Consider the following 23,831-nt stretch of genomic DNA (forward strand, 5'->3'; position numbering starts at 1 on the left):
CCATCTTTTATTTTTCGAAATTTCTCGTAAAGAAAAGTTCTTACAAAAACATTGGAAGTGTGTGTTCTGCTTACCTAGAAATTATCTGAGCCCCATTCAATTCTTGTAAATTTATTTGATTGTTTTTATGGACAAAACTTATTTTCTATTGTAGTGAAATAAATTCTTGTGTGGGCATGGCCATGAAGACTACGTGGCAATGAGCAAGTCAACAAAAAACTCCTCTGGTCAAGATGCCAACACATTTTACGAAAAAAACCCTTGGAGCAATACATTTTTATGAAAAAACCCTTAGACCTCTAATCATGAGGGTGGTTTTCATAAATGCGTTAAATGATGACTCATATAGTTGAGATCTAATGGTTAAGATCGAAAGTTTTCAAGTTTTTATAGAAATGGGTTTTCACATGTTACATATATGAAAATATATTTAATGATTGTCTTAATTATACTAGTTTGATGTTTTTGTTGATGTTTTTTTATAAAGTCAGTCAATGTTGATAAAGTTTGACTTAGAACAGATCGTGTACAAGGACGGACCAACGTCCAGGGCAGCCCGGGCTATAGTCTTGGGCTTGGAACCGAATTTCTTTATATATGTATAGATTTTTTTTTTAAAATCTCTACTAACTTGACACATGATACATTATTTAGCCCTACACTTAGATGCTCAGCTCTGGGCTCAAGGCAAGCCTCGGTCCGCCACTGCTCATGTGTACATATATTTAGAAGCATAAAGAGTATCTTATTTCTATTTTGCTTTGCTTACATTTTCTTATTCAAAAAATAAATAAATAACTCTTTCAAGACTTTTAGCCCTTTTTTAGGCAGCCGGACAGCCGGACAGGCGGCGAGGAAAACAACCAGAAACGATAGAGCCCTCGAGCGTGACCACGAACATCGCATTTCACCAGAAATGATTCGCGTACCAAAGGAAACGCTGGGACGAGGAAAATTGCTCGTGGCTCAGGACGCGTCCAGGGTGCGCAGCGATAGCACGCGTCCGGCCCTGCCGTGCCGCCTGCTTCCCACCACCTCTTCTTCTCCGGAAGCTAGCTCAAGCAGCGGGAGGAGAGCTCGGGAGTTGAGAGGAGGAGGAGGAAATGGCGGAGGCGAAGCAGCAGCCGCAGACGGCGGTGGCGGCCAGCGGCGTGTGGAAGACGGTGAAGCCCTTCGTCAACGGCGGCGCCTCCGGCATGCTCGCCACCTGCGTCATCCAGCCCATCGACATGGTCAAGGTATGAATGCGTGGTCGCCGGGAGAGAGTTTTAGCGTCGCGCGCTACTTGATGGCCCTGCAATTGGAGCTCTGTGCTTTCGCGGAATAGCTCCTGGGACTGGGAACGGTGCAGGGGTTTGAGTGAGTGTTCTGTGGAGATGAGCTGTTCGATTAATTGCGTTCAAGGAGAATTTTGCTCCGTGGGTTTAAGGCAAATTTGAAGAATTTGGAGCGATGTAGTATGGGTTCGTTTTAGAAATGAAACGACTGGGGGACTCTGGAAGTGTGTGAGACTGTAGTGCCGAGTGGATTTGGGGTATTGTTCCTGATGTATTCCGTCAGGAACGAAAATTTCACGAGATTTGTAATTGGTTTTTGCATTCAGGAGTTTATTTATCAGGTCTAGTTCATATTGGTTGTTCGATTATTTAGTTTCCCTCCGAGAAGATGCTGGCCCTGGATACTATCCTTGGCCTAGGATGAGTAGGATCATAGGCTCGTAGCAAGTTGCTTACTTTTTTTTAAGAGGTACATCGCCCCCTATTTCATTTATTTTTTTGGGATAAGAAGGTAGACAACCTTCCCTATTCATTATTCAATATGACTGAAACTGATAAAACAAAACAGAGTTTGTGGTGCCCTTCACGTGAATAGTCCAGCACGCTTATTACATTTCCAAACACCTGATAAGAAAACGAAAACCTCACATGAACTTCTACTCAAAGCGCTACAACTAGATCAGCACGTCACCCGCCAAAAAAAGAAAACTAGATCAGCACGCACTATCATTAGTTCTCAAAGGAAACAGAACGCACCACAAGAAAAGATCTCAGCAATTCTGACCACCATCGGCGCCCAACCTCTGTGTCTACTCAAACATTTCAGCCGCCACCTGCAGCAACTGCTTTGTTCCTTGGCGCACATCTCTGAACAATGGTTTCTGGAGACCAGCTCAGAAAGTAAGCCAGTGAGCCATCTCTACCACAATGCTAGTTGGTTCATAAGGAATCACTTAAAGCAAATGGCCCAGACTAAAGCAATTACCCTACTGCTACCGCATTCCTATTTCTGCAAGAAAAAACAAAAATCTGAGCTCTTAGCTCAGCCTCAGCTGTATTATCAGCCCTGATGTCAATTTAGTAATAGTGCAGTGCAAAACGAGGGATGCTGTTTATAAAAAAAAAAAGAGGGATGATATATGTACGGTATTTTTTATACGATTTTTGTACGACAAACCAGTAGCATCGTTGGATTGCTTTGCTCTTTCAATCTGGGTGGCTTAAAGTTGTGTTGTACGAGCATCGGACCTCAGAAATCGTATGTCTAGTTATTCCGGTGCAAAGAAGATGATCTACAGTTTCTTTCTCGCTGCAGAACATGCACTTTTGACTCCCCCCACCCTCTATGCGTTAAATTATCCTTAATCAAGATGTCGGTTTTTTAAGTAGTAACCATAAAAACACTAACCTTTGAAGGGATTTTCACAAACCAAAACTTCATGAAAGGAGACCCAGCTTCAGAAGCTTCCAGAGCCAAATACAGAGAGCGTACAGAAAACTTTCCGGACCCCACTAAATCCTAATAGCCATCTGCAAATGTCCCTCTCTAATACTAGCAAGTTGCTCACTTCTGCATTTTGTGAGAATGTTCTATTAATTGCCGTTGTTTTGGGGAGTCTTCGGTCTAGGTTCCAGGCACTTAATTGATGGTTACTGTTTTGTTTCAGGTGAAGATCCAGTTGGGCGAGGGCTCTGCAACTTCTGTCACCAGGAAGATGCTTGCTAATGAGGGAGTTGGTTCCTTTTACAAGGTATGTTCTCTTAGGTGCTATACCTTACAGATTCTGGTCACTATTGAAATCTTCCTAGAAAAGTAGTCCATATGAATATGATTGTGTTTGCCTTGTATCATTTGATAAAAACTTCACACTTTTATCAATTGAAGTCAACTCCTATGCATTCTAAGAGCATGGAGTATGTGTGACTTGATTCAGTGAGTTGTAGATCATTCATGAACCAAAGTAACATAAAAGCCACACCGTTGTTTTTGGGACAACTTCATTGGCACACTACATCTTTTAGTCATAATTGTTTTCTATTGTTTATGCTAAAACCTGCAGTATAATAAGGTGCTTTCAAATTGGTGCCTTTCACTTCTTGGGAGACTATAGAAAGAGTTTGCTGTTACAAATGAGTAACCAGTTATCAATTTTAATGTTTTTATACTGCCGCAACTCTTTTCTTGGAGAGAACAATAGTGAGTCAAATAGTTCATTTTGATTTTGAAGCTGAATGCACTGAAGATTCAGGATGGTGCTGGCATCTTCTGCGACTTCTGTTTGTCTTTGTTGTTCTTTGTAAGTAGTTTGGGAATTCAGCTTGTGATTGTTGTTATACATTTCCTTTGCACAGGGATTGTCAGCTGGTTTGCTAAGGCAAGCAACATACACAACCGCTCGTCTTGGATCCTTCAGGTTTGTGAACAAGTAACCTATTTCATCAGTAAATCCAAATAATTAGCGCATGAAGGTTTGTGACTTCGAAGTTAATAGTATGACTGGCCTTTAAGCTAGTGAAATCGAGAATGCATCAATAGTTTAAATACCATTCTGTATCAAATTCTTGTGGTTTTGTAGTAGTTCAGATATTTTGCTATCTAGTTTTGCTGCATTTATGACAATCTAAGTGTGCACTTCTACACGACTCGCTGATTGTAGGATAACTGCCGTATCAACAATGGTTTTGTTCATGATTTGGCAATGTGTGATGCTAAGATTTCAATAGGGAAAACTTATATTAAGGTAAAGCTTGTCAAATCCATCATTTCCGGCGAGGGAATAAAATGTGACAGTTGGAACCAACATAGAAAATCAATCAAGTGTTCTTACATCATTCTGTGCAACTGACAAGGCAGAGGATATGCCAACTTTTGTTTTACTGCTATAAAGATCAATCAGGAAAATCACTTTCCCATAGTCTGTCAGCTATTTTGATCGTGTTTTATGTAGGAAGGAAGTACATCCAGACTAAGATATCTGTTCAGCGTTTGACTTGATTTTATGTGTCGATGTTTTATTCCCTCAGGGTTTTAACAAATAAAGCAGTTGAAGCAAACGATGGGAAACCACTGCCCCTAGTCCAGAAAGCTTTTATTGGTCTCACTGCTGGGGCAATTGGAGCGTGTGTTGGTAGTCCTGCGGATTTGGCACTCATTAGGATGCAGGCTGATTCAACCTTACCAGTAGCCCAGCGCCGCAACTACAAGAATGCTTTTCACGCACTTTATCGTATTGTTGCTGACGAAGGTGTTCTGGCACTTTGGAAAGGTGCAGGTCCAACTGTAGCAAGAGCTATGTCGCTCAACATGGGCATGCTTGCCTCCTATGATCAGAGCGTTGAGTTACTTAGAGACAAACTTGGTACTGGAGAAACTTCTACAATGCTTGGTAAGATTGTGTTATTTTCATATTTATGTTTGATCCAATCTTTATGTTTTATCATTTTGATGCTGAATATTGCATATGCATTTTGAGACGTGAAGCAGAGTGGCATACTGGTCACATTATCTTTCAGCCTTTAAGGATTCAATGTAGAACCGCTTGCCACCTTAACTGTTATGTCATGCTCTAAATTGAAGTTAAGATATCTGGATTTCGAGCATTTGTAGCTCTTTGCCTAGTTCGTCGCCCAATCTCATATTACAAGGCACATATTTCTCTGCTACCCTTCCTTCGTAGATCAGGCAGCACTCCAGCCAATTCCTTTTTGAAAGCTGCATGATGGCAGGCATGCGGCCGAAAGTAGCCTTCCATTTGCTTAGTTTGTGACCCAATTGACAGATTTGCATGGATCCCCTTTAACAGTTTCTGTAAAAATACGATCTGCTCCAACATGCACTGGCACTGGCACCCAAATAGCTCAGTTCATCTGCCTTTCATTACACACTTTGCTTCTAATCTTATTTGTGATACTTTTTCATCATGTTATGTTATGCTTTGCTTTCTGTTAAGACTATGTGGTCGTGCTGCAACTGCTTAGCATTATTCTTACTCATGCTCTACTCATTCCTCACATGACATTGAATTTGTCTTGTAGGGGCCAGTGCTGTTTCAGGATTCTTTGCATCTGCTTGCAGTTTGCCCTTCGATTATGTGAAGACACAGGTTCAAAAGATGCAGCCTGATGCCACTGGAAAGTACCCATATACTGGGTCTCTTGACTGTGCACTGAAGACCTTGAAGAGTGGCGGTCCATTTAAGTTCTACACTGGCTTTCCAGTCTACTGCGTCAGGATTGCTCCACATGTCATGGTAATGCATGTGTTAAACAACGTTTCTCTGCTTATCAGACAACTTTACGCATTCATGTTCTACCAAACTTACATAATGAGATATTGTCTGCAGATGACTTGGATATTCTTGAATCAGATCCAGAAGGTCGAGAAGCGTATCGGTCTTTAAGAGCTGCATTATGCTACCCCTGCCTAAGAAATAATAATAGTGTAGCTGCTTTCTCACATGCACATTGAATACTTGTTGCTTTGTTGGTTCTGTTGTGTGCCAGTACCGCATTCGGTGGAATGGTGGTAGTGGATGTCTGTGTTGACTGTTGTCTGTTGATCCACTGAATCAGCAGGATAGCGTGCAAATATTACTCAGCATACTTTTACCTTGGGATTCTTGTGGAATGTATTCACATTTGAGAAAATATCAAACTCTCCTTGATTCTATTTGGATTTTCTTTGTCTTGGTGGGACATTAATTACTTGCAGGGGTCACTGGTTTTGGACTGATGTCAGATAGCAGAGATTCCATAACATTCAGTTGTACACACTGTTTAGTTTCCAGTTTGCTGTTGTCACTGTGAAATGCATGATGTCGGACTGCAAATGTGCAAGACACACTTCCAAATCTGATCTAGCCTGTTTATCCTTCATAAAATGTTCTTAGTTACCATTGCTTGATTTTTTCTCTCTTCATGCCTTGACCAAAATCGTAAATACCAGGTTATATTTTACTTCGTTCATCATGTGCTTCTTTTGGTGATGCAGGTCCGTTTGGCTATGAGGAGCATACAAAAGGGTACGTTCTCATACTTCCGTATTATCAATTTCACACGATACTGCAGTTATCTGGTACGGTACCCTTCTTGCTAATGCAAACTTTGACAGTTACACTTACCACCGGCACCATTCAAGTACTCCCAAGTCTCAACCGAACACACATTTAGGTGCATACCATTTTATATTAGAAGAGAACGCCAAGAAGGTGCAAAGTACAAAGCCAAAAACAAGGACAAACCAAACCAGACAACCTGAAACTATACAGCACAAAAGAATGCAAAAGAAAAGAAAGAAGTACAACTGAGCTCTCTAAGCATCTGAGTGTACTAGAAAGATGTACAACTTGAATGCTGGATGTTTGTGTTTGAGTGTTGATTATGCCCCCCTTTACAGAGAAGTATGGAGTCGTTGATGTGCTTAAATCCACTGAATCACCAGGACAGCATGCAAATATTACCTTGGGTTTCCTGTGGAATGTATTCACATTTAAAAAATATCATACTCTCATTGATTTCATTTGAATTTTTTGTGTCCCGGTGGGACATCCATTACTCGCAAGGGTCACTTGTTTTGGATTGATTTCAAACGGAAGAAACTCCATAACATTCAGCTGTAGGGATTCTTTAGTTTCTAGTTTTCTGTTGAAATGTAACCCTGTTTATCCGTGATAAACTGTTCTTACCATTGCTTGATCTTTCTCTCTTCATGCATTGACAAAAATCCTCAATACCACGGTTATGTTTTACTTAGTTCATCCTGTGCTTGTTTTGGTAATGTAGGTCCATTCGGCTATGAGGGGGCTTACACAAGGGTATGTTCTCATACTTATTCTGTACTATGAATTTCACAGGATACTTCAGTTATCTGGTACGGTACCCTTGTTAATGCAACTTTGACAGTTAGCTTCACCACCATTCAAGTACTCTCAACTTCCATCTGAGTGTACCTTTTTCTTCTTGGAACGCACATTTAGGTGCATGCCGTTTTTATAAGAAAAGAACGTCAAAATGGCGCAAAGTACAAAGCTGAAAAAAGGACAAACCAAACCAAAAAACCTGAAACTATACAGCACAAAAGAAGGCAAAAGAAAAGAAAGAAGTACAACTGAGCTCTCTAAGCATCTGAGTGTACTAGGAAGATCCCAGTTTAATGATACGACTAAAAATGGCTTCTCGCATGCTCGAATGAGTGGTTTGCAAGAAACCTTCTTGGTTCAGTCTCGAAAGAGTTGCAGGAATGCAGCTCCTCACGCACGCTTGTAGCCAGATAACATATCATCAGTGACACGAGGAAAGAATCTGCATATTCTGATGGGGGGTAATCTAAGAGGCTTCCATTGACCAAAAGAACCTAAAACAGTAGCACCCAGTTTATTATGGCAGAAAAATCATATAGGAAAATTTCTTTAGCTTCCTTGGGTGTTTAGTGGCCATCACATTCTTTCCTCTAGTGTTCTGCTTCTGATCTTTTCCTTATCTCTGTGTTGGATCTGACGTGTAACACCAAGTCTTGGCAGCTCATCCCTAACTATATCCATATATTATCGCATGTTTTGAAGTTTCTTATTGTTTTATTGCAAACTGTTTATCTATTCTTGAAGTTTTCTCTTGGCATTTTCTATGTGCCAAGAGGTAGCCATAATGATTTTCCTTCCATTTTCCTAAAGCTTATGAACATTTCATCGTGGCCATCATGCATGCAACTTTGTGGGAAAAAACATAGATTCAAAGAATGCACTGTGGAAAAAGTAATTCCTTGTGTTGTTTGGAGAAAAGAAGGAAAGGAACGAGTTAATTACTTCCATTTAGACACAACCAGGAAGTGTGTCCCCTGGTGGTTTGGGAGGCTGATTTGAGAGCTTGACATTCCTCTGTTTCTGTCTTGAGACCAGTGACCTTGGCAAAACAAAAAAGGCCACTTCCTCGATTAAACTACCGTTCTGAAAAACCTAGTAAAGCGTGTGGTGTTATCTCATCGTCTTTGCCTGCCCTTTTCAGATTTTCAAATCATTGTTTGGGAAGTTTTCAAACAAGATATCCTGAAGAATCCTTTTGCATGGTACTTGCCCCCTTTTCTCCACGAACAACGTGTGAGAAATATATGAACTGTTAGACTATTTCGAAAATAAAAAAAAATCCCTATTTTTTAGTACTAGAAGAGATTTTTTTTTTACATTTAAAGAGTACTAAAGAGTTCGATAGTTGCAAGGACATGCAGGTGGCGTCTACAGGCTCTAGGCCAGAATTTCTGGACTAGCAGAAAGAATATTATAAGTGGTGCTCCACCAACTTTTTTCCTACGTGGAGCGGTGGAGGATAGCAACAATCTGTCTGTCAAATGTTGAAACGTCATACTGCACCGACCTTTTAGTCCAACTCAGCTCATAACTGTCAAATGAAGATTGGACACCAAATTATTTTCCAACTATAATTGTCAAATTAGAACGGGACATCTCATTATTTTCAAACTACATGTCACCGTCATCACAGCAGAAAAAGAGAATCCTCCACTAACCATCAGCAAGGATCCTTTCTCGGAACCAACGGTTAAGATATCATCGCAATCCACATCGAACGGTCGATCCTGCACACTACAACTCTGCAAAAAAGCAAATTTTCACAAGGAAAACCAATTGACTTGAGAACACGAAAAATGTTTGCACGTTAATTCATCATGAAGAAGTAGAGAAATACAAAAGTATCACCAAGAAAATGCAATCAGGAAAACTAAGACAGAATATATCACCAAAAAGTCAATCTTTTGTTTAGAGTTTTCACCAATTGGAACTCCTCTTCAGAGTTTGGCGCCAGCACCACACTCCCTTGTGGCCTTGTCTCTATTTAAAACAGCACCCGATCCCTCCATTCTATTCTCTCCTCTCCTCCCATTCTTATTTCCTGAAGCGAAAAATTCCCATTATTTGAAGGAAAAACCAATCAAATCTCTCCTTCATCTATCCTTAAGAGCTCCTCCACTAGCAAAGCTAATTGATCAGTTGTGGGATCGATTGATTCTCCGACGCTCGATCGTCCATCAATGGCGCGGAGGCTTGCAAGCAGCAAGGGAGGCAGCGCGCGTGAGGCGGCGTGCAGCAAGAAGCCGCTGCTGCTGGGCCGGTTCGAGGTCGGGAAGCTCCTCGGCCAGGGCAACTTCGCCAAGGTGTACCACGCCCGCAACGTAGGCACGGGGGAGGAAGTGGCCATCAAGGTGATCGAGAAGGAGAAGGTCTTCAAATCGGGGCTCACGTCCCACATCAAGCGGGAGATCGCCGTGCTCCGGCGCGTGCGCCACCCGCACATCGTGCAGCTCTACGAGGTCATGGCCACCAAGCTCCGCATCTACTTCGTCATGGAGTACGTCCGCGGCGGGGAGCTCTTCGCCAGGGTCTCCAAGGGGCCCTTGCCGGAGCCCGACGCCCGGCGCTACTTCCAGCAGCTGGTCTCCGCCGTCGCCTTCTGCCACGCGCGCGGGGTGTACCACCGGGACATCAAGCCGGAGAACCTCCTGGTTGACGACGCCGGGGACCTCAAGGTCTCCGACTTCGGGCTCTCGGCGGTCGCCGAGCAGATGCGGCATGACGGGCTGTTCCACACCTTCTGCGGCACCCCGGCGTACGTCGCCCCCGAGGTGCTCTCCCGGCGCGGGTACGACGCCGCCAAGGCGGATCTCTGGTCCTGCGGCGTCGTGCTCTTCGTGCTCGGCGCCGGGTTCCTCCCGTTCCAGGACCGGAACCTCGTCGGCATGTACCGGAAGATCCACCGGGGCGAGTTCCGCTGCCCCAGGTGGTTCTCGCCGGACCTCCTCAGGCTCTTGCGCCGTTTGCTGGACACGAAGCCGCAGCGAAGGGCTGCGGTGGAGGAGATCATGGAGGATGCGTGGTTCAAGGTCGGGTTCCGGAGATTCTCGTTCCGTGTCGAGGATGATCGCTCGTTTACTTGCTTCGATTTGGAGGATTACCTCGAAGCGCCCACGCCGCCGGACACCCCGCGGACGGCGGATGAAGGGGAAGACGCTCACGCTGCTGCTGCGTGCGAGGAGGAAGGACCGAGGAAGAAGGAAGGGAGGAGGATGCTGACGTCATGTGGGTCGTCACCGTCGTTGCTGGAAGGGGGGTTCGGGCCAAAGCTTGGGGGGAGCTCGATGCGGCGGTCGAGCCTGAACGCGTTCGATCTGATATCCTTCTCGGCGGGGTTTGATTTGTCCGGGCTGTTCGAGGAAGATGGTGGTGGTGGTGGAGGAGGCGGAGAGGCCGTAAGCGAGGGCGGCGCGGCGAGGTTCGTGTCGGCGGCGCCGGCGGAGCGGATCCTGGCGGCGCTGGAGGGGGCGGCGGCGGCGGCGGGCATGGCGGCAAGGGCGAGGGAGGACGGGTCCGTGGTCATAGAGGGGACCCGCGAAGGAGCGCACGGCGCGCTGGCGGTGGCGGCGGAGATCTACGAGCTCACGGCGGAGCTGGTGGTCGTCGAGGTGCGGCGCAGGGCCGGCGGCACCGCCGAGTACGACGAGTTCTTCCGGGCGCGCCTCAAGCCCGCGTTGCGCCACCTGCTCTGCGACGACGATAAGCAGCTGCCGCCGCCGTGCATCGACGCCGCCGACGAACTCTCCCGGAGCGTATGACGAGATCGTGGCCGTCCATCCAGTGGGCGTGCACGTTCTGTTTTGGATGGTCGCGTATACACACAGTTATACGCTGTACATACTCGTGCATGTATCTACAAGAAGTATATACGTGCGCGTGCGTACATACACACAAATACAGAATATATTTTTTGGGGGTATAGTGCTGTGCTTTGAATGGTCTCAATTTCTGAAGGTTCCATTCCACGGCAACTACTGTATGGCAAAGAGCGGAAAAGCACGGTGTGTTGTTTAGGGGATGATGTGTGTTAGGCTGTGAATTTTGGTGATGTTGCTGTATGGATTCACTCTGTATTTGGACAAGAAGAAAAATTGAAACATATTTATTCATTCTTTGTGTACCAAGTCACGCGTCCACACAACATTCATACTGTACATTTTATCATCCATTGACAAAATTATCTGTCATACCCATACATGCTAGTACACCGTAGTATAACTTGCCATACGTACCATCAAGCAGCTGGCAGATCAATTCCCACGTTACCACGTTGTCTGACTCTGAAGCGAAAGCAGTCCCTTTGAGCCAGGATAAATTAGCAAGAACTCGCTCCAAACAAAGCACCATCAAACGTCATCACAAAATAAACGGGGAAAATGTCGGTGGTGTACGTCTACAAACTCGAGCTTCCAAATTTGTGACATCTGGTTAAACAGGTGCACCTAAAAATTACCAATGCCAACTACTAGGAGTAATACAAACCAAACAAATGAAATCCCAGCCACAAGCTAAAAGAATTCAAAATGCACCTCCCGATTAAACAAATTCTAATCAAAATCGATCCAGAGACGCCGCATACGACTGCATGTGCTGCCTCTTCGACCCGATCAATATTTTTCAGAAAATTTCGACTAGGGAGTACGTAAAGTTGCCACGACGCAGGTGACCAGGCGCTCGTCGCGCGTCTTTATACGGCGAGCCCGGCGTGCGTGGCACTAGCCTGCGGTATTTCTGGGGAATTAATTGAACTTTTTTGTCGTCGTCGTCACTCGTCAGTCGTCAGGCTCTGGGATGCAGACTGCCTGGTCAGAAGGGAAGGATTATATATATATATATACATACACCCTGATCCGGCCATCAGTTGACTAATTTTCTACGGGATTTGGCGGTATGTATGCGGCCAATGTCTCCGGAATAGTACGTGGCCCTTATCCTGGATGCTGCTAGCTGCTTCTGGAAAGAGTGACGATGCATATGGATGGTCTACGAATATATTTGATGATCTATCTGCGTGGGCTAATCAGTCATATCATGACTGTGTTAGCTATCATACGAGTATGATAGCTTCTTACTGCATTTGGCAGGAAGCATAATAACAAGGCAGAGACGATACGTTGACTTGCTATCTGATCTCCGGATCACTAGAGGAGCCCCATCTTTGCGCGGGTTGGTAGAGACATTTGGATGCATATATAAACTTCACCTGATATACTGTGCACAGGATCAAACTCAAATACTCTCCAGAGAGAGAGAGAAATCTCCGAAGAGCGTGTTTTGTTATAGACATGAACTCCAAATTAGAGTAATGATGTGTCGACAAATTTGTCGTCTTTTATACAACCACCGTTTCTTTTGGGTTGTAGATATAGGCCTTGTAAGTTTTCTTAAAATATTTGTATTAATTAATCATTGTACTTTTACTTTTTCTAAGCAAACCATCTCAATGCTATGATCCTATCGGACGGAGGGGGGGATTGAAGAAAGATGAAATGCAAGTAATTGCATCAGAGTACGAAATGGGAGACAAAGTGGTATTTTGTCTCTTTGGCTTATTTTGTCTCTAAAAGACTACATGTACAAGTAAAAAAAAATAGAGTGAGTAATTCACAAGTACTGCCGGTGCTCATAATACATATTTTTTCATTTAAAAAACATTAATACCATGAAAAGCTTCGTGCGCTAGCAAACGCAACCAAAAGACCGGTCTAATGAAAAGGGACAGGCAATCCACTTATACTTCAACAATATATGCAAGAAATGACTCCTTCGCTCACAAAAAAATGTATCTCAACACATTTTTTTTTGTGAAAAATGAAACATGTTTGTATGTATGCAGCAAAATGAAATAGTACTCTAGAAAAGAAAGCTTTTTGCACACTAAACTCGATCACATAGGCCACAAAATCGTTTTTACATGAAAGCTTGCAAGTATATACGGTAGTACATTACTGACCTTAGTAATCTTTTTTGTAACTTTTTCACGTTGGGAAAAAGTTTTCCTGTCATCGGGAGTCCCTTTGGATAATTGATATCTGTAACTTCTTTTTTTTAGAAACGATATGTGCGAGTAAATTTTCGAGTTCTAGAGACTTTTTTTCTTTGAGAAACTCTAGAGACTTTTTTTAGGGGACGAGTTCTTGAGACTTATGTTTGTACATAGTAGGCCCATTAAGAATTGTGGCCCACGTATATCGCAGACATAGCCCAAAAAGGAAAGCCGAGAAACGAAGCCCGAAAAACGTAGCCCAGTCCAAGCAGCAAGCGCCTCCGGCTAGTTCACCATCGCCATGGCCGCCGCCGGCGAAGCCTCCTCCACGGTCCTCCGCTTCTTCAGCTTCATCGGTGCCGGAGGTGCGCGTCTCTCTCTTTCCGCAGACATTCCTGTACTCATATAGTCATATTGACCATCGGGGCTTTACGCCTGTCTCCGCAGTGATCTGCACAAAGGCCATCAACACGTATCTCGACTACGAGCGCAAGCAGGAGGCCTCCGCCGCCGCAGAGGCGGCAGGATCCGCTGAAGCCGCTGCCTCCACCGCCGTGGTGGTAGCATCTGACGCGCCTCCTGCGCGCACCGTCACCGCCGCGAAGCCCTGACGTCGGAAGAGACCCTGTCTTCGCTGGTTAGGGTTCTCTGGGTGTTGCTTGCGACTCGCCAAAGGGGAAATTTTCGTCACTTCCTTTGTTCTATGTAACGTATTGTGAATTTGTGATGACAGTTAGGCATCCCTTTTTTCCCATGCGAAATTGTGAATGCTGTAAGCTTTGAATTCACCTGCTCAACTGTGGTCCGATGAAGAATAATATTACACTTCTCTTAGCTAAGGCGCCGTGAAAACTTAGTAACATATACTAGAGATTATTGGAGTGACCTTATTTTTTGTTCTCTTGGAGTCGATTGAGTGCCGCAAACAACTCAGTATATTGTTTGAAGTATATGGACAAAAAGATCCATGTGAGTTTGCAGTTAAGGATTAATGTTGAGTCAGTTGTGTCAACTGGTTTGATGATATTTACTCAATTAGTACAAAAATGCCATCATAAGACTGCGATTTTCATAGTTTTCATGTATAGTCATTGTTCTCTACTTCCTTGACTCCTTGTGGGATCACTTCCTATATTTTCACATGAATTTGGTTATCTTTAAGTTGATTGCAACTTGTTTGTACTGAGATTTTCTGTTTGATAAGAAGCATTCATTTCTGGTGGTGCTTGGCAGATTATATTATTCTGATCCCCTGATTTATTTCTGTTCTAATAAATTCTGACATAACACATACGGAGTAGATGGATAATTGTTGAGTACTCAGGATTTTTTTTTCTACACCTCACCAGAGTCACCTTACTTATTTTGTGTATGTGTTCTTTATTTTGGAACATCTGACAACTAAGATGTGCTCAAGTCGCGAGATAATATACCAGAAATATAACACAACGAGGAACCTGTTAATGTGCTGTTCGCCACAGTGATTTCACTTTTGGTCATATTCTTGTTAAATTTAATATTACTTAATCATCATTTTCTTTGGCATCTTTTCCTATGCCAGTTAGAATTTGATTCATGTTACCCCTTTATTAGTGTGCTTTATTACCCTATAATGTCTGTGGTTTCTGCAGGCGATAGTATGTTTGCACCAGAGCAACACTGAAAGAAGTACTTTATTACCCTATGATTTCCATGCTTCTATTGGCGAAAAGAGATGGAAATCCATGTTCAGCGATTGCTACTAGAAAAGAAAAACTGCAAAAAGATCAACAAAGAGCCCTAAAGCCTGATGCTCAAGTGAGCGAAGTCTCAGCTCTTTGACGAAAAAAGGGAAAAAGAGAGAGGAGAATGGATTTTAATTGCATCTCTGATGAGGTTGCACTCAAATGGCATTTCTTGTGGTCGACTTAGAAGACTGGGTCAGAGTTGATGAATCTGCTAGTGATCGAAGCTTTTCATCTGACTGCCCGTTCCAGCAGATGTCATTGAGTGAAGGTCTTAGGTCCTTTTTGCAGAACCTTTCGTACTCCAATGTGTCTCCTGCCGATTTCTTCACCTCGACGACATAGAAGGATGGCGTCACTTCAAAGATCTCCGCATCGATTGCAAGCTGCCCCTTCCTCCCTTCTTTGGATCCCTGCAGCTTCACCAGTCCATCCTGCTTCTTCACCTTGAAGCTCTCTGTCTCAGCTATCTGCTCAAGCTTCGATACTATTGCTGATGCGGGTTTTTGGGTCATGAACCGCGAGTTCGCTTTCTGCTCTTGGTCGTCAAATAGGCCAGAAAGATCAAATCCTTTGGAGAGGGATATGATGTCAAATGCATTCAAGCTCACTGGCTTCAAAGGGCTCTCTGGTTGTTCTGCTTTATTGTCCTTCTGGTCAGTGCCGAAAGCAGCCTGGACATCCGTTAGGCTGTTCGAGCCATGTGGCTGTCCCAGCATAACTGCTGGTTTGTAACCCTTTTTGAACCACGGGTGCTCAACCAGCTTCTCGATGGTGATCCTACTGTTTGGATTTGGATCGAGCAACTTGCATAGAAGCTTCCGGACATCAGAAGTGAACCAATGTGGATACCTGACATCACCTTTGCTGATCTTCCGGTACATCTCCACCAAATTTGAGTCTTGGAATGGTAAGTAGCCAGCAAGCAGAACAAAAAGTATGATACCACAAGACCATATGTCTGCCTTTGCTCCATCATAGCCCTTCTTGTTGATTATCTCTGGTGCAACATATGCAGGTGTGCCGCACGTCGTGTGCAGCAGCCCGTCTTGCTTCTGACACTCCTTGAGGGCACTCAGCCCAAAGTCTGACACCTTGAGGTTTCCGTGCTCGTCCACGAGGAGGTTCTCGGGTTTGAGGTCCCGGTGATAGACACCACGGCTGTGGCAGAAGTCCACAGCCCCTATCAGCTGTTGAAAGTACTTCCTAGCAGCATCTTCCTTGAGTCGGCCCCTGGCTACCTTGCCAAAGAGCTCACCTCCCCGAACATACTCCATTGCAAAGTATATCTTGCTCTTGCTGGCCATGACCTCGTGCAGGTGGACGACATTGGGGTGGCGAACAAGGCGCATGATGGAGATCTCCCGCTTGATCTGCTCAATCATGCCAACACGCAACACCTTCTCCTTGTCAATGACCTTGATGGCGACACTCTGGTTGGACGCAAGGTGCCGTGCATGGTACACCTTGGCAAAGGTGCCTTGCCCGAGCATGCGGCCGAGCTCGTACCGGTTCATGAGGATGGCGGCCTTCTTCTCCATCCTCTTTGATTTTTTGGCGCAACAGCAGCAACTAGAGGGGATGTTTCATAAGCGTCTACTCTGCGCCGCTTCGTGCCTCTGTATTCCTCCCTCCCTGAGGGAGGAGAGGTGAAGGGCGAGAGAGAACGCTGTGATTGTGGGGAACCAAGATACTTCTGGTCTGCTTGGAATCCTCCAAGGAGAAAGGAGACGAAGAGAGAGAGAGAAAAATGATCTACGGTGTTTAGAGCTTTCCTTGTGACATGAGGCCAGGACTCACCCTTCCTCTGGACTTGGAACAGGCTCTCTAAAAACAGGCCAGGTACTTCTGTTGGGTGGCTGTGGTTTCTGATGCTATTTGTAGGATCGCTGTGGTGCTCTGAATCTAGCCATGCCATCACCCTAGCCTTCTCTGGGGCAGCCATTGCATGCTTCTTAATGTATTATGTGAATAGTAATTGAAAGGCATCCATGATTGGCTTCTTTAACAACACGTCGAATCAATGTGATGAGGTGTTCTTTTGGGAGCCACTTATCTTGAGCTGCATGCGGCCATCATGGTTGATGTTTCTAATCTCTATCACAAGCTGTTAGGTTTTCTATAATCAAACAATTTGCCTTGAGTTCAGAGTGCAACCTGCATGTGATCAGGATATGTTTCTGGGAAGTTTGGCCATAGTTGATCCAAATCTCGTGTGATCTGGATGCAACTGATACCAACTTGCCTTTCTCTGCATTTTTGTGCGTGTGTGAACTGTGAAGGAAACCCTAGTCTGCATTTTATCCGTGTTTTGTGGGCTTGTTAGTTAGTACATTGCGTATCCATCGACAACATCTATGAAAGTGCCAAGCTTTGTACTGTATATTACTATGACATCTGGATCCAATCGGTTTATTTTTCTTCTTTTACCTTGATTTTTTACTCGAATAGTTCGCAGTGCACAGTTGGGTATCAAAACCACACGCTCTAATATTACATACGAATTCATATGGAGCTTCTTACATCGATTCTATTAAAAGTCCCAAATTTTTCACAAAATCAGGATAAATACATCATTCATACGGTAACACGTATCCTTTTTTTTTTCTGACAAACGACATGATAAGAATCTTTGAAGACGATCCTAGTTTGGCATCTTGGTTAGGTTGCCATGGACGTCAGATGGCATATTTGGTTGGCTGGAACTTTATACAGCAGGTGCAGCATTCGCCATGTCACATTCATTCAGATATTAATTGATCAGTAACTTTTTGGCCTTCCGTGGCCAATTCTTGTCAACGAAATCAACATGTTTTAGCCGTAGACGAAACGCACTGTTCCTTGCGCAAGCATGTGTACGCGTAGGCCTGCCAAGTCTCTCCCCCACGTGTCAATCACACAGGAATTCATCTAAAACTCTGACACAAGGAAATTTGTATTCCCTCCGTTCCAACAACAAGGGGCATATTAGGGTTCGGTTGACCAAGTCTTTGACCACAAATTACTTCATGAGTATTGGTGACCAATGTGATCAAAATCATAATCATAATAAAATATCCTTAAGTAGAAATATAATGGATATTAATATTTTTCATATAATTATATATTAATAGAGTAATTAGTGGTCAAAGCAGCGGTCAAAGGAAATCTAATACGTTCCTTCTTGTTGGACGGAGGTAGTACTGTCAATTTTTCTTTTTTTGCCACGTGCGAGTGTTTAATTTTCTACAGTTATGGGCCATGGTCACGCCAAGTGTCAAACACGTGATTTACGATGATAAACACGTGATTTACGATGATCTGTCAAAACTTGGGTTGAGAAACTGAATTTTGACCAGACAAGTTTGTCGCGTGGAAGAACAAGATTGATTCAGTGAGTGAGTAGATTCTGAATAATTGGCACGTGATTCCCGTGAACAACAGAGACTGGCCAGAAAACAGCATCTACGAAAGGGAATCAAGTTGTGATAGTCATCAATATTCAGAAACTGAAGACTCCGAAGATTCACATGTTAAGTGGTACTGCCCGTACCTGTTTTCCCCCCCTTCAGAAATCACCATCTATTTTTCCTCGACCAAGCATCCATTAAAGTTTTCGCCGGCACTCAATTTCGTTTCAAGCGAGTGATGTCTGCCACAACATTTTTCCCTGCACGGCATGGGCGATCACAACACGCAATTTTTTTTTTACACTATTCGTAGGATTCAATGTTGCCTTGCAAAAGAGGATCCATGTTACAAAACCGCAAGTGGGATCGGAGCCCACCCAAAATAAATGATACGCTGCATTATACTAGGCCGCCTCCACAGAGACAGACGCCCAGTCCACCAGAGAGGAGAGAGTCCTGACCTTGCCCGTGACCGTGAGAACTCAGAAACAGTTTCATTAAAAAATATCCTTGTTCAGGCCATTTCATCAAAACTGAAATCAGATCAACTTCGGCAGCAGGAAATTGAAATCAGATATCTTCAGCAGGGCCCCTAAATAAGATGCATCCCATTTTAGGAGCTAGAGAATTTTTTTTTTCCAGAAGAGCCCCGTGTCCCTAAACTAGAGAGGCAAATAGATCAAGCCATTTGGCCCCGTTCCTACGGACTCATGAGGGCTTGTGATTCCCCCTCTGGAGATTGAGGGGGATTGGGAGGGATTAGAGGAAAAATGAACTGCAATCCCTGCCGATCCCTCTGGTTTTGTGGGGACGGGGCATAAACGAACGGGGCCTAAGGGAGCCCCTACGGCCACCGCTCAGCCCCGCCACCGATCCACCACGCCGAGCCGCCTCCGCCCGCCGCCGGCGACCTCCCCCACACGACTCCGCCGCCTGCAACTGTCTCCCTGCCGCCGCGCGTCTTCGCCGCTCATGACCGTCTCCTCTGTCGTCGTGCTGCTCCACCGCCCCCGACAGTCGCCGCCCGGCCTTCGCCTAGCGGTGGCGGGTTCCACCGCCCCTCCGCCTAGCCAAGCCCACCTCGTCGCGGGCTCCGCCACCCCTCCTCCGCCTAGCCAGGCCGCTCTGCCGATCGGCCTCCGTCTCGCCACGGGCCCTGGGGTTGGAGCCCTGGTAATTGACGCAATTATTTTGTTGGGCCAGTCGTAGGTGCCCAGGCCCAAAATATCGTAATACATCAATCAATTTTTATTGACATCAATTCCTTATTCATAAAATATATGTAACAATATTATTTCATTGATGTTCAATTGAAATTTCATAACTATATCCATTTAATCTCACTGCAATACAAATTTGACGACCGTCTTCCCTGTCGCCGTGCTGCTCCGCCGCCCCCGACCGTCGCCGCCCGGCCTTTGCCTAGCCGCGGGTTCCATCGCCCCTCCGCCTAGCCAGGCCGCTCCGTCGCCCGGGCTCCGCTTAGCCACGCCGCTGAGTTGCCTGGGAGCTCTGCCTGTCTGCGAGATCCAGTGGGGATTTTTGGGAAGAAGGAAGAAAAGATACTAAGCCACTGACAGATGGGACCCGCACGTCAGAAGCACATAGGGGCTGCTTCTGAAAATGTTTGTAAATTAAAATTGAGGATAGTCCCTAAAGAATGTTTAGGGACCCTATTTTAGGGGCTACTGCTGAAAATGCTCTCACGATTAGATGCCACATTGGAGTATTTAGCAAACGAAAACATACAATTGAATGATAATAACGTTGATGGTTATTATCAAATGTTGCATAGCCATTATCTAAAGAAGAGGTCCTGAGTATTGAGTATTTAGTAAACGAAAACATACCCATGATCTAAAGAAGAGGTAATAACGTTGACGGTGCATGAATTTGGCACACAAGTGCAAACTGATGCATCAAGTAAAAAATTGGTCCGTTCCGATACTTAAACTTGGCAAGCGGGTGCATTTTGGTTCAAATGGGTCGGCCAAACCAAGACCACATGAAACGTGCCACGTGGGCAAAAAGCCCTCTAACTTGACCCTCTGCAATCCCCGGCAAAGACCAATACAATGCGGCAGCAGAGCCCTCTAACTTGATTCGAACATCTAGAAACTCTACCATCCATTTAAAATAATCGACTTGATCATCTATGTAGGTCCTGTTCTTTCCAATTCCACAGAAGAAACCTTGGTGCTGCAATTCAACAGTGAACAACTCATCCCCTGGACCTACATTTGCAACAATGCAATGAAAAAAAAATTCAGTACCAACTGCAACTGACAGCAACATTCAGAAAGAAACAGTAACTTGTCTTCATCTAACAACTACTGTCCATCATCACAATTTATTCCCCTTGCCCTATATGATTCTCCTAAGCAACTGGATCAGCCAAAAAATTCAGTACCAAATACAAGCATGCACGAATCCCTCCCTCAACATTCCCGTACACGATGTTGCCTCACCTCGAACACCACAAGGACTTTGTTATGCCCAAATAAGAAAAATTAGCAAGGCCTAAATGCAAAGTTACCCTCCCGAGCGAACATACCCGCGTGTGCTCTTTGCCTACATGGCCTACATGGCCTTGGTCTGGCCCTTTTGAACCAAAATGCACCCGCATGCCAAGTTTAGGCACCCGATCAAACCAATTTTTCACTTGATGCACCAATTTGCACATGCGTGCACCGCCAGCATTATAACCTCTCTAAATAAACTAGAAATAAACACGTAGGCATCACGAGGTATTAATACTAATACAGAGACATTGAGTCACCAAGACTGGTTATAAAGGTTCAGGAATTCATAACTTGGTTCATTCACATTGGTGAGAACACACTGGCAATACAAAACCCAGATACGCAGAGTTCACAAAGACCTAATTATATTCACCGAAGCCTAAGCGAAATACTAATTCCAGGGTTTCTCACAGTTGCATGATTTTGTAGTAGACAGGCTCTAAGCCAACATCAGTTTAGCGGTAAGAACACATGCAGTCAAACTCTTGAAAGCATGAACTGCTGCGCATGTACGACTGTTTCACTTCTTCCCTCGCAGCTTTGTGCCAAGAGCCCTTTCCAGCTTGGCGATGATCTGTTGGTTTGGGATGGCTTTGCCTGACTCGTACTCTTGGATGACTTGCGGCTTCTCGTTGATCACCTGGTAGTTAGACAATATGGCTTATGAATAAAGGCAGAAATGTTATATACAACTTAACAATGAGTGAAGATTGCTACCTGTGCAAGCTGTGCCTGTGTGAGTTTCTTGTCCATTCTAGCCTGCATAATGCTCTTCTTCAGGTCTGATGGGACACGCTCATCTGTTAAGAAGAAGTGCCGAATGGTCAAAACCAGAAAAAATGTGTTGATTTTGACTTGTAAAATAGGCGGTCTCTTTACTGGAATACTATTCATATTCAGGCTAGCCAGAGAAGTTCTAGTTCTTGTAAGTAAAATATCAGAGCATCAATAGCAGCATTCTTTTACAATATTATGCTACGCAACTAATGATAAAAACAAGTACCCTCAGGGGTCCCCCATAATCACGACCTGTGAGCACTGCAAACATAAAGAAACCACGATTCCCATACACATTAAACATGAACTCCAATGCAGCAGAATGCAGAACGTTTTCTAACTGTAAACCACAGTTGGAAAGGACAGGACCTCAGAGAGAGTTGTTTTCCTTGTGGTCAACATGTGAATTGTTTACAGAAAGAAAATAATGATAGAACCTAAAAGAAGACCTGAGTTCTACACTGCAGCTTTGTTTATTGCAAACGTTGGGTCAATACATCAAAAAATGAGAACACCATTATAGAGGATCGATTAGGAACAAGAATGATAGCATGGATAATGAAGCAAACAAAACATTCTTTACCAGATGTACTGATTACCAGACAAAATATATACTGTTGTATAAACATTCACGATCTACCAAACAAAGTTAAACATTCACAGACACTCAGATTTTAATTGAAATGCATATACACACCAGATAAACAAAATGATTGGACAAACAGGCACAACTGTTTAGGTGGTCATTCTTTTTTGGAACATAGAGAAGTTACAAACGAAGGAACTCACGAGCAAGATTCTCTGTATCATCGTCAAGCTTCTTTGTATTGAGCGATGTGCCGCTATGAGCAGCTTTGTTTGTCCCAGCATTGTCTGCATTTTTGTCAACAACGACATACAAGTTAAAACAACATATATAACTCTCACTTATCTATTATCTCAACAAAGTGTGTAAGAGAATATGCACATATATGATATATCCTGCAATCTGCTCGCGTAATGCAAAGTTATCTCTGTGACAGCATACCTTATTGTACAAGACATCACATATTAGTCATGTCCAAGCATTTATAATGACCACAACATGCATAGAAAGGTAGAGAAAGATATTCCATGACAACCTTGAAATTCTTCCATGGAAATAACATTAGATGTGGCATGGAGTGCATATTGCCAAGAGTACCTAGACAGTTGACATCCCTAAGTCCCATGTCCAACAAAAATAAACAGATAATAAATGACCATATACCCCACGCTTCAACATGATATTTACTTCCATCCAAGACCAAGGCATCGTGATTGGTGAATGCAACATCATTCTACTATATACAATAGGTTATTATGAATGCTTTTCAAAGAGTTTACATGCTGCAAAAAGATTGTTGACAATCTGCAAAAAGATTATAACCTACAGTTCCACCTCAAGTGCACAATCGAAATCACCAATACAATCAATGAGTGGCTACAAGGACACTCCACTAATCGTATGCCCTCACATCATATTCAGTACAAGTGTTGAATCAGTATAAATCAGACAAGTGAATCGTAAGAGGAAGGTACTAAGCACAGTCAACGGACCAACCAGGCAACGAGGAGTCGAGGACCATGCTAATCTTCTAGGGCTCGTCTAGCTCAAAAGAAGAAGAAAAAACATTTTATTCTTCAGAAAACGCCAAATAATTTATTCTCCCCAAAAAAAGCCAAATAATTTTTTCGCCCCAAAACCCCAGCGCAACACGAACATGCTTCTGGATTACCAAGCCGACCTCCGCAAAGCAAGGAGATTCAACCCAACGCCCTCACACTCACACTGTCACAGCACCGCGCACCAAGCTGGCGAGAAACGGAGCGCCTACTCGAGAGTCGAGACGAACTAGCAAGCAACCACGCAGCCACCAAATCCACCACCGCGTCAAACGATTTCTTCCTACTCCGAGCTAACGCTTCGAAAGGTCGGGTTCGGAGGGGAGGCATACGCTTCTTGACGATGTCAATGTCGGCGCCGGCGCGGCGGGCGGCGTTGACGGCCTTCTCGTCCTTCTTGGCGGCGGCGTTGGGCAGCTTCTTGCGCACGACCACCGGCTCCCAGTCCTGGGTGATCGGCCCGACGCGAGACATCTTCTCCTCCTCCGGCGCGGGGGTGGCCTTGCGCTTCGATGGGGGGTTAGGGTTTCGCCGAGGTCGGAGACGACGAGGACACACTGGATGGTCGGTGCGAGTGATCGGGGTTCGTTCGGGTGGCGACGGTCGGTCTCGTCTTGTGGAGAATGCAGGTGGGCCTTTCGAGAGTCCGATGGG

At 44.5% G+C, this 23,831-nt stretch overlaps 5 protein-coding genes across 8 annotated transcripts; 3 read left to right on the forward strand and 2 right to left on the reverse strand.

The window, feature by feature from the left end:
• The first annotated feature begins 930 nt into the window (after positions 1 to 930).
• On the forward strand, positions 931 to 5,950 carry LOC100826429 (mitochondrial dicarboxylate/tricarboxylate transporter DTC). The gene is made up of 6 exons (XM_003565236.4): positions 931 to 1,238; positions 2,945 to 3,028; positions 3,630 to 3,691; positions 4,302 to 4,663; positions 5,313 to 5,527; positions 5,621 to 5,950. Exons 1-6 carry the CDS (start codon positions 1,104 to 1,106, stop codon positions 5,675 to 5,677), a joined length of 915 nt encoding a protein of 304 aa, XP_003565284.1. The 5' UTR covers positions 931 to 1,103; the 3' UTR covers positions 5,678 to 5,950.
• Positions 5,951 to 6,095: 145 nt separating this feature from the next.
• On the forward strand, positions 6,096 to 11,244 carry LOC100845888 (putative CBL-interacting protein kinase 13). 3 transcript variants are annotated; one of them, XM_024458578.1, is made up of 3 exons: positions 6,096 to 6,298; positions 7,059 to 7,090; positions 8,481 to 11,244. In XM_024458578.1, exon 3 carries the CDS (start codon positions 9,316 to 9,318, stop codon positions 10,891 to 10,893), a length of 1,578 nt encoding a protein of 525 aa, XP_024314346.1. In that variant the 5' UTR covers positions 6,096 to 6,298; positions 7,059 to 7,090; positions 8,481 to 9,315; the 3' UTR covers positions 10,894 to 11,244. The 3 variants fall into 3 exon arrangements, with proteins under 3 accessions (XP_024314346.1, XP_024314345.1, XP_010230601.1); XM_024458577.1 differs by having other exon boundaries at positions 6,388 to 11,244; XM_010232299.2 differs by having other exon boundaries at positions 7,059 to 11,244.
• Positions 11,245 to 13,334: 2,090 nt separating this feature from the next.
• Positions 13,335 to 22,640, forward strand: LOC104582515. 2 transcript variants are annotated; one of them, XM_024458579.1, is made up of 4 exons: positions 13,335 to 13,486; positions 13,569 to 13,743; positions 15,874 to 15,879; positions 22,630 to 22,640. In XM_024458579.1, exons 1-2 carry the CDS (start codon positions 13,423 to 13,425, stop codon positions 13,730 to 13,732), a joined length of 228 nt encoding a protein of 75 aa, XP_024314347.1. In that variant the 5' UTR covers positions 13,335 to 13,422; the 3' UTR covers positions 13,733 to 13,743; positions 15,874 to 15,879; positions 22,630 to 22,640. The 2 variants fall into 2 exon arrangements, with proteins under 2 accessions (XP_024314347.1, XP_010230602.1); XM_010232300.3 differs by lacking the exons at positions 15,874 to 15,879; positions 22,630 to 22,640 and having other exon boundaries at positions 13,569 to 14,113.
• On the reverse strand, positions 14,764 to 16,986 carry LOC100829174 (CBL-interacting protein kinase 5). Its single transcript, XM_003565245.4, has one exon. It carries the CDS (start codon positions 16,384 to 16,386, stop codon positions 15,004 to 15,006), a length of 1,383 nt encoding a protein of 460 aa, XP_003565293.1. The 5' UTR covers positions 16,387 to 16,986; the 3' UTR covers positions 14,764 to 15,003.
• LOC100831625 (multiprotein-bridging factor 1a) lies at positions 21,005 to 23,780 on the reverse strand. The gene is made up of 4 exons (XM_003565251.3): positions 23,510 to 23,780; positions 22,323 to 22,406; positions 21,474 to 21,556; positions 21,005 to 21,396 (listed from the first exon to the last, which is right to left on the reverse strand). Exons 1-4 carry the CDS (start codon positions 23,649 to 23,651, stop codon positions 21,277 to 21,279), a joined length of 429 nt encoding a protein of 142 aa, XP_003565299.1. The 5' UTR covers positions 23,652 to 23,780; the 3' UTR covers positions 21,005 to 21,276.
• Between the last annotated feature and the right edge of the window lie 51 nt (positions 23,781 to 23,831).

This window comes from Brachypodium distachyon, chromosome 2 (assembly GCF_000005505.3).
Source record: "Brachypodium distachyon strain Bd21 chromosome 2, Brachypodium_distachyon_v3.0, whole genome shotgun sequence".
NCBI lineage: Eukaryota > Viridiplantae > Streptophyta > Magnoliopsida > Poales > Poaceae > Brachypodium > Brachypodium distachyon.

Coding starts and splice junctions, on each gene's coding strand:
- LOC104582515 (XM_024458579.1), top strand. CDS start 13,423: ATGGCCGCCGCCGGCGAAGCCTCCTCCACGGTCCTCCGCTTCTTCAGC. Junction 13,487..13,568: donor CAGCTTCATCGGTGCCGGAG/GTGCGCGTCTCT, acceptor CTGTCTCCGCAG/TGATCTGCACAAAGGCCATC.
- LOC100829174 (XM_003565245.4), bottom strand. CDS start 16,386: ATGGAGAAGAAGGCCGCCATCCTCATGAACCGGTACGAGCTCGGCCGC.
- LOC100826429 (XM_003565236.4), top strand. CDS start 1,104: ATGGCGGAGGCGAAGCAGCAGCCGCAGACGGCGGTGGCGGCCAGCGGC. Junction 1,239..2,944: donor AGCCCATCGACATGGTCAAG/GTATGAATGCGT, acceptor GTTTTGTTTCAG/GTGAAGATCCAGTTGGGCGA. Junction 3,692..4,301: donor GCTCGTCTTGGATCCTTCAG/GTTTGTGAACAA, acceptor TTATTCCCTCAG/GGTTTTAACAAATAAAGCAG.
- LOC100845888 (XM_024458577.1), top strand. CDS start 9,316: ATGGCGCGGAGGCTTGCAAGCAGCAAGGGAGGCAGCGCGCGTGAGGCG.
- LOC100831625 (XM_003565251.3), bottom strand. CDS start 23,651: ATGTCTCGCGTCGGGCCGATCACCCAGGACTGGGAGCCGGTGGTCGTG. Junction 22,407..23,509: donor CATTGACATCGTCAAGAAGC/GTATGCCTCCCC, acceptor ACAAAAATGCAG/ACAATGCTGGGACAAACAAA. Junction 21,557..22,322: donor TGATACAGAGAATCTTGCTC/GTGAGTTCCTTC, acceptor TCTTCTTAACAG/ATGAGCGTGTCCCATCAGAC.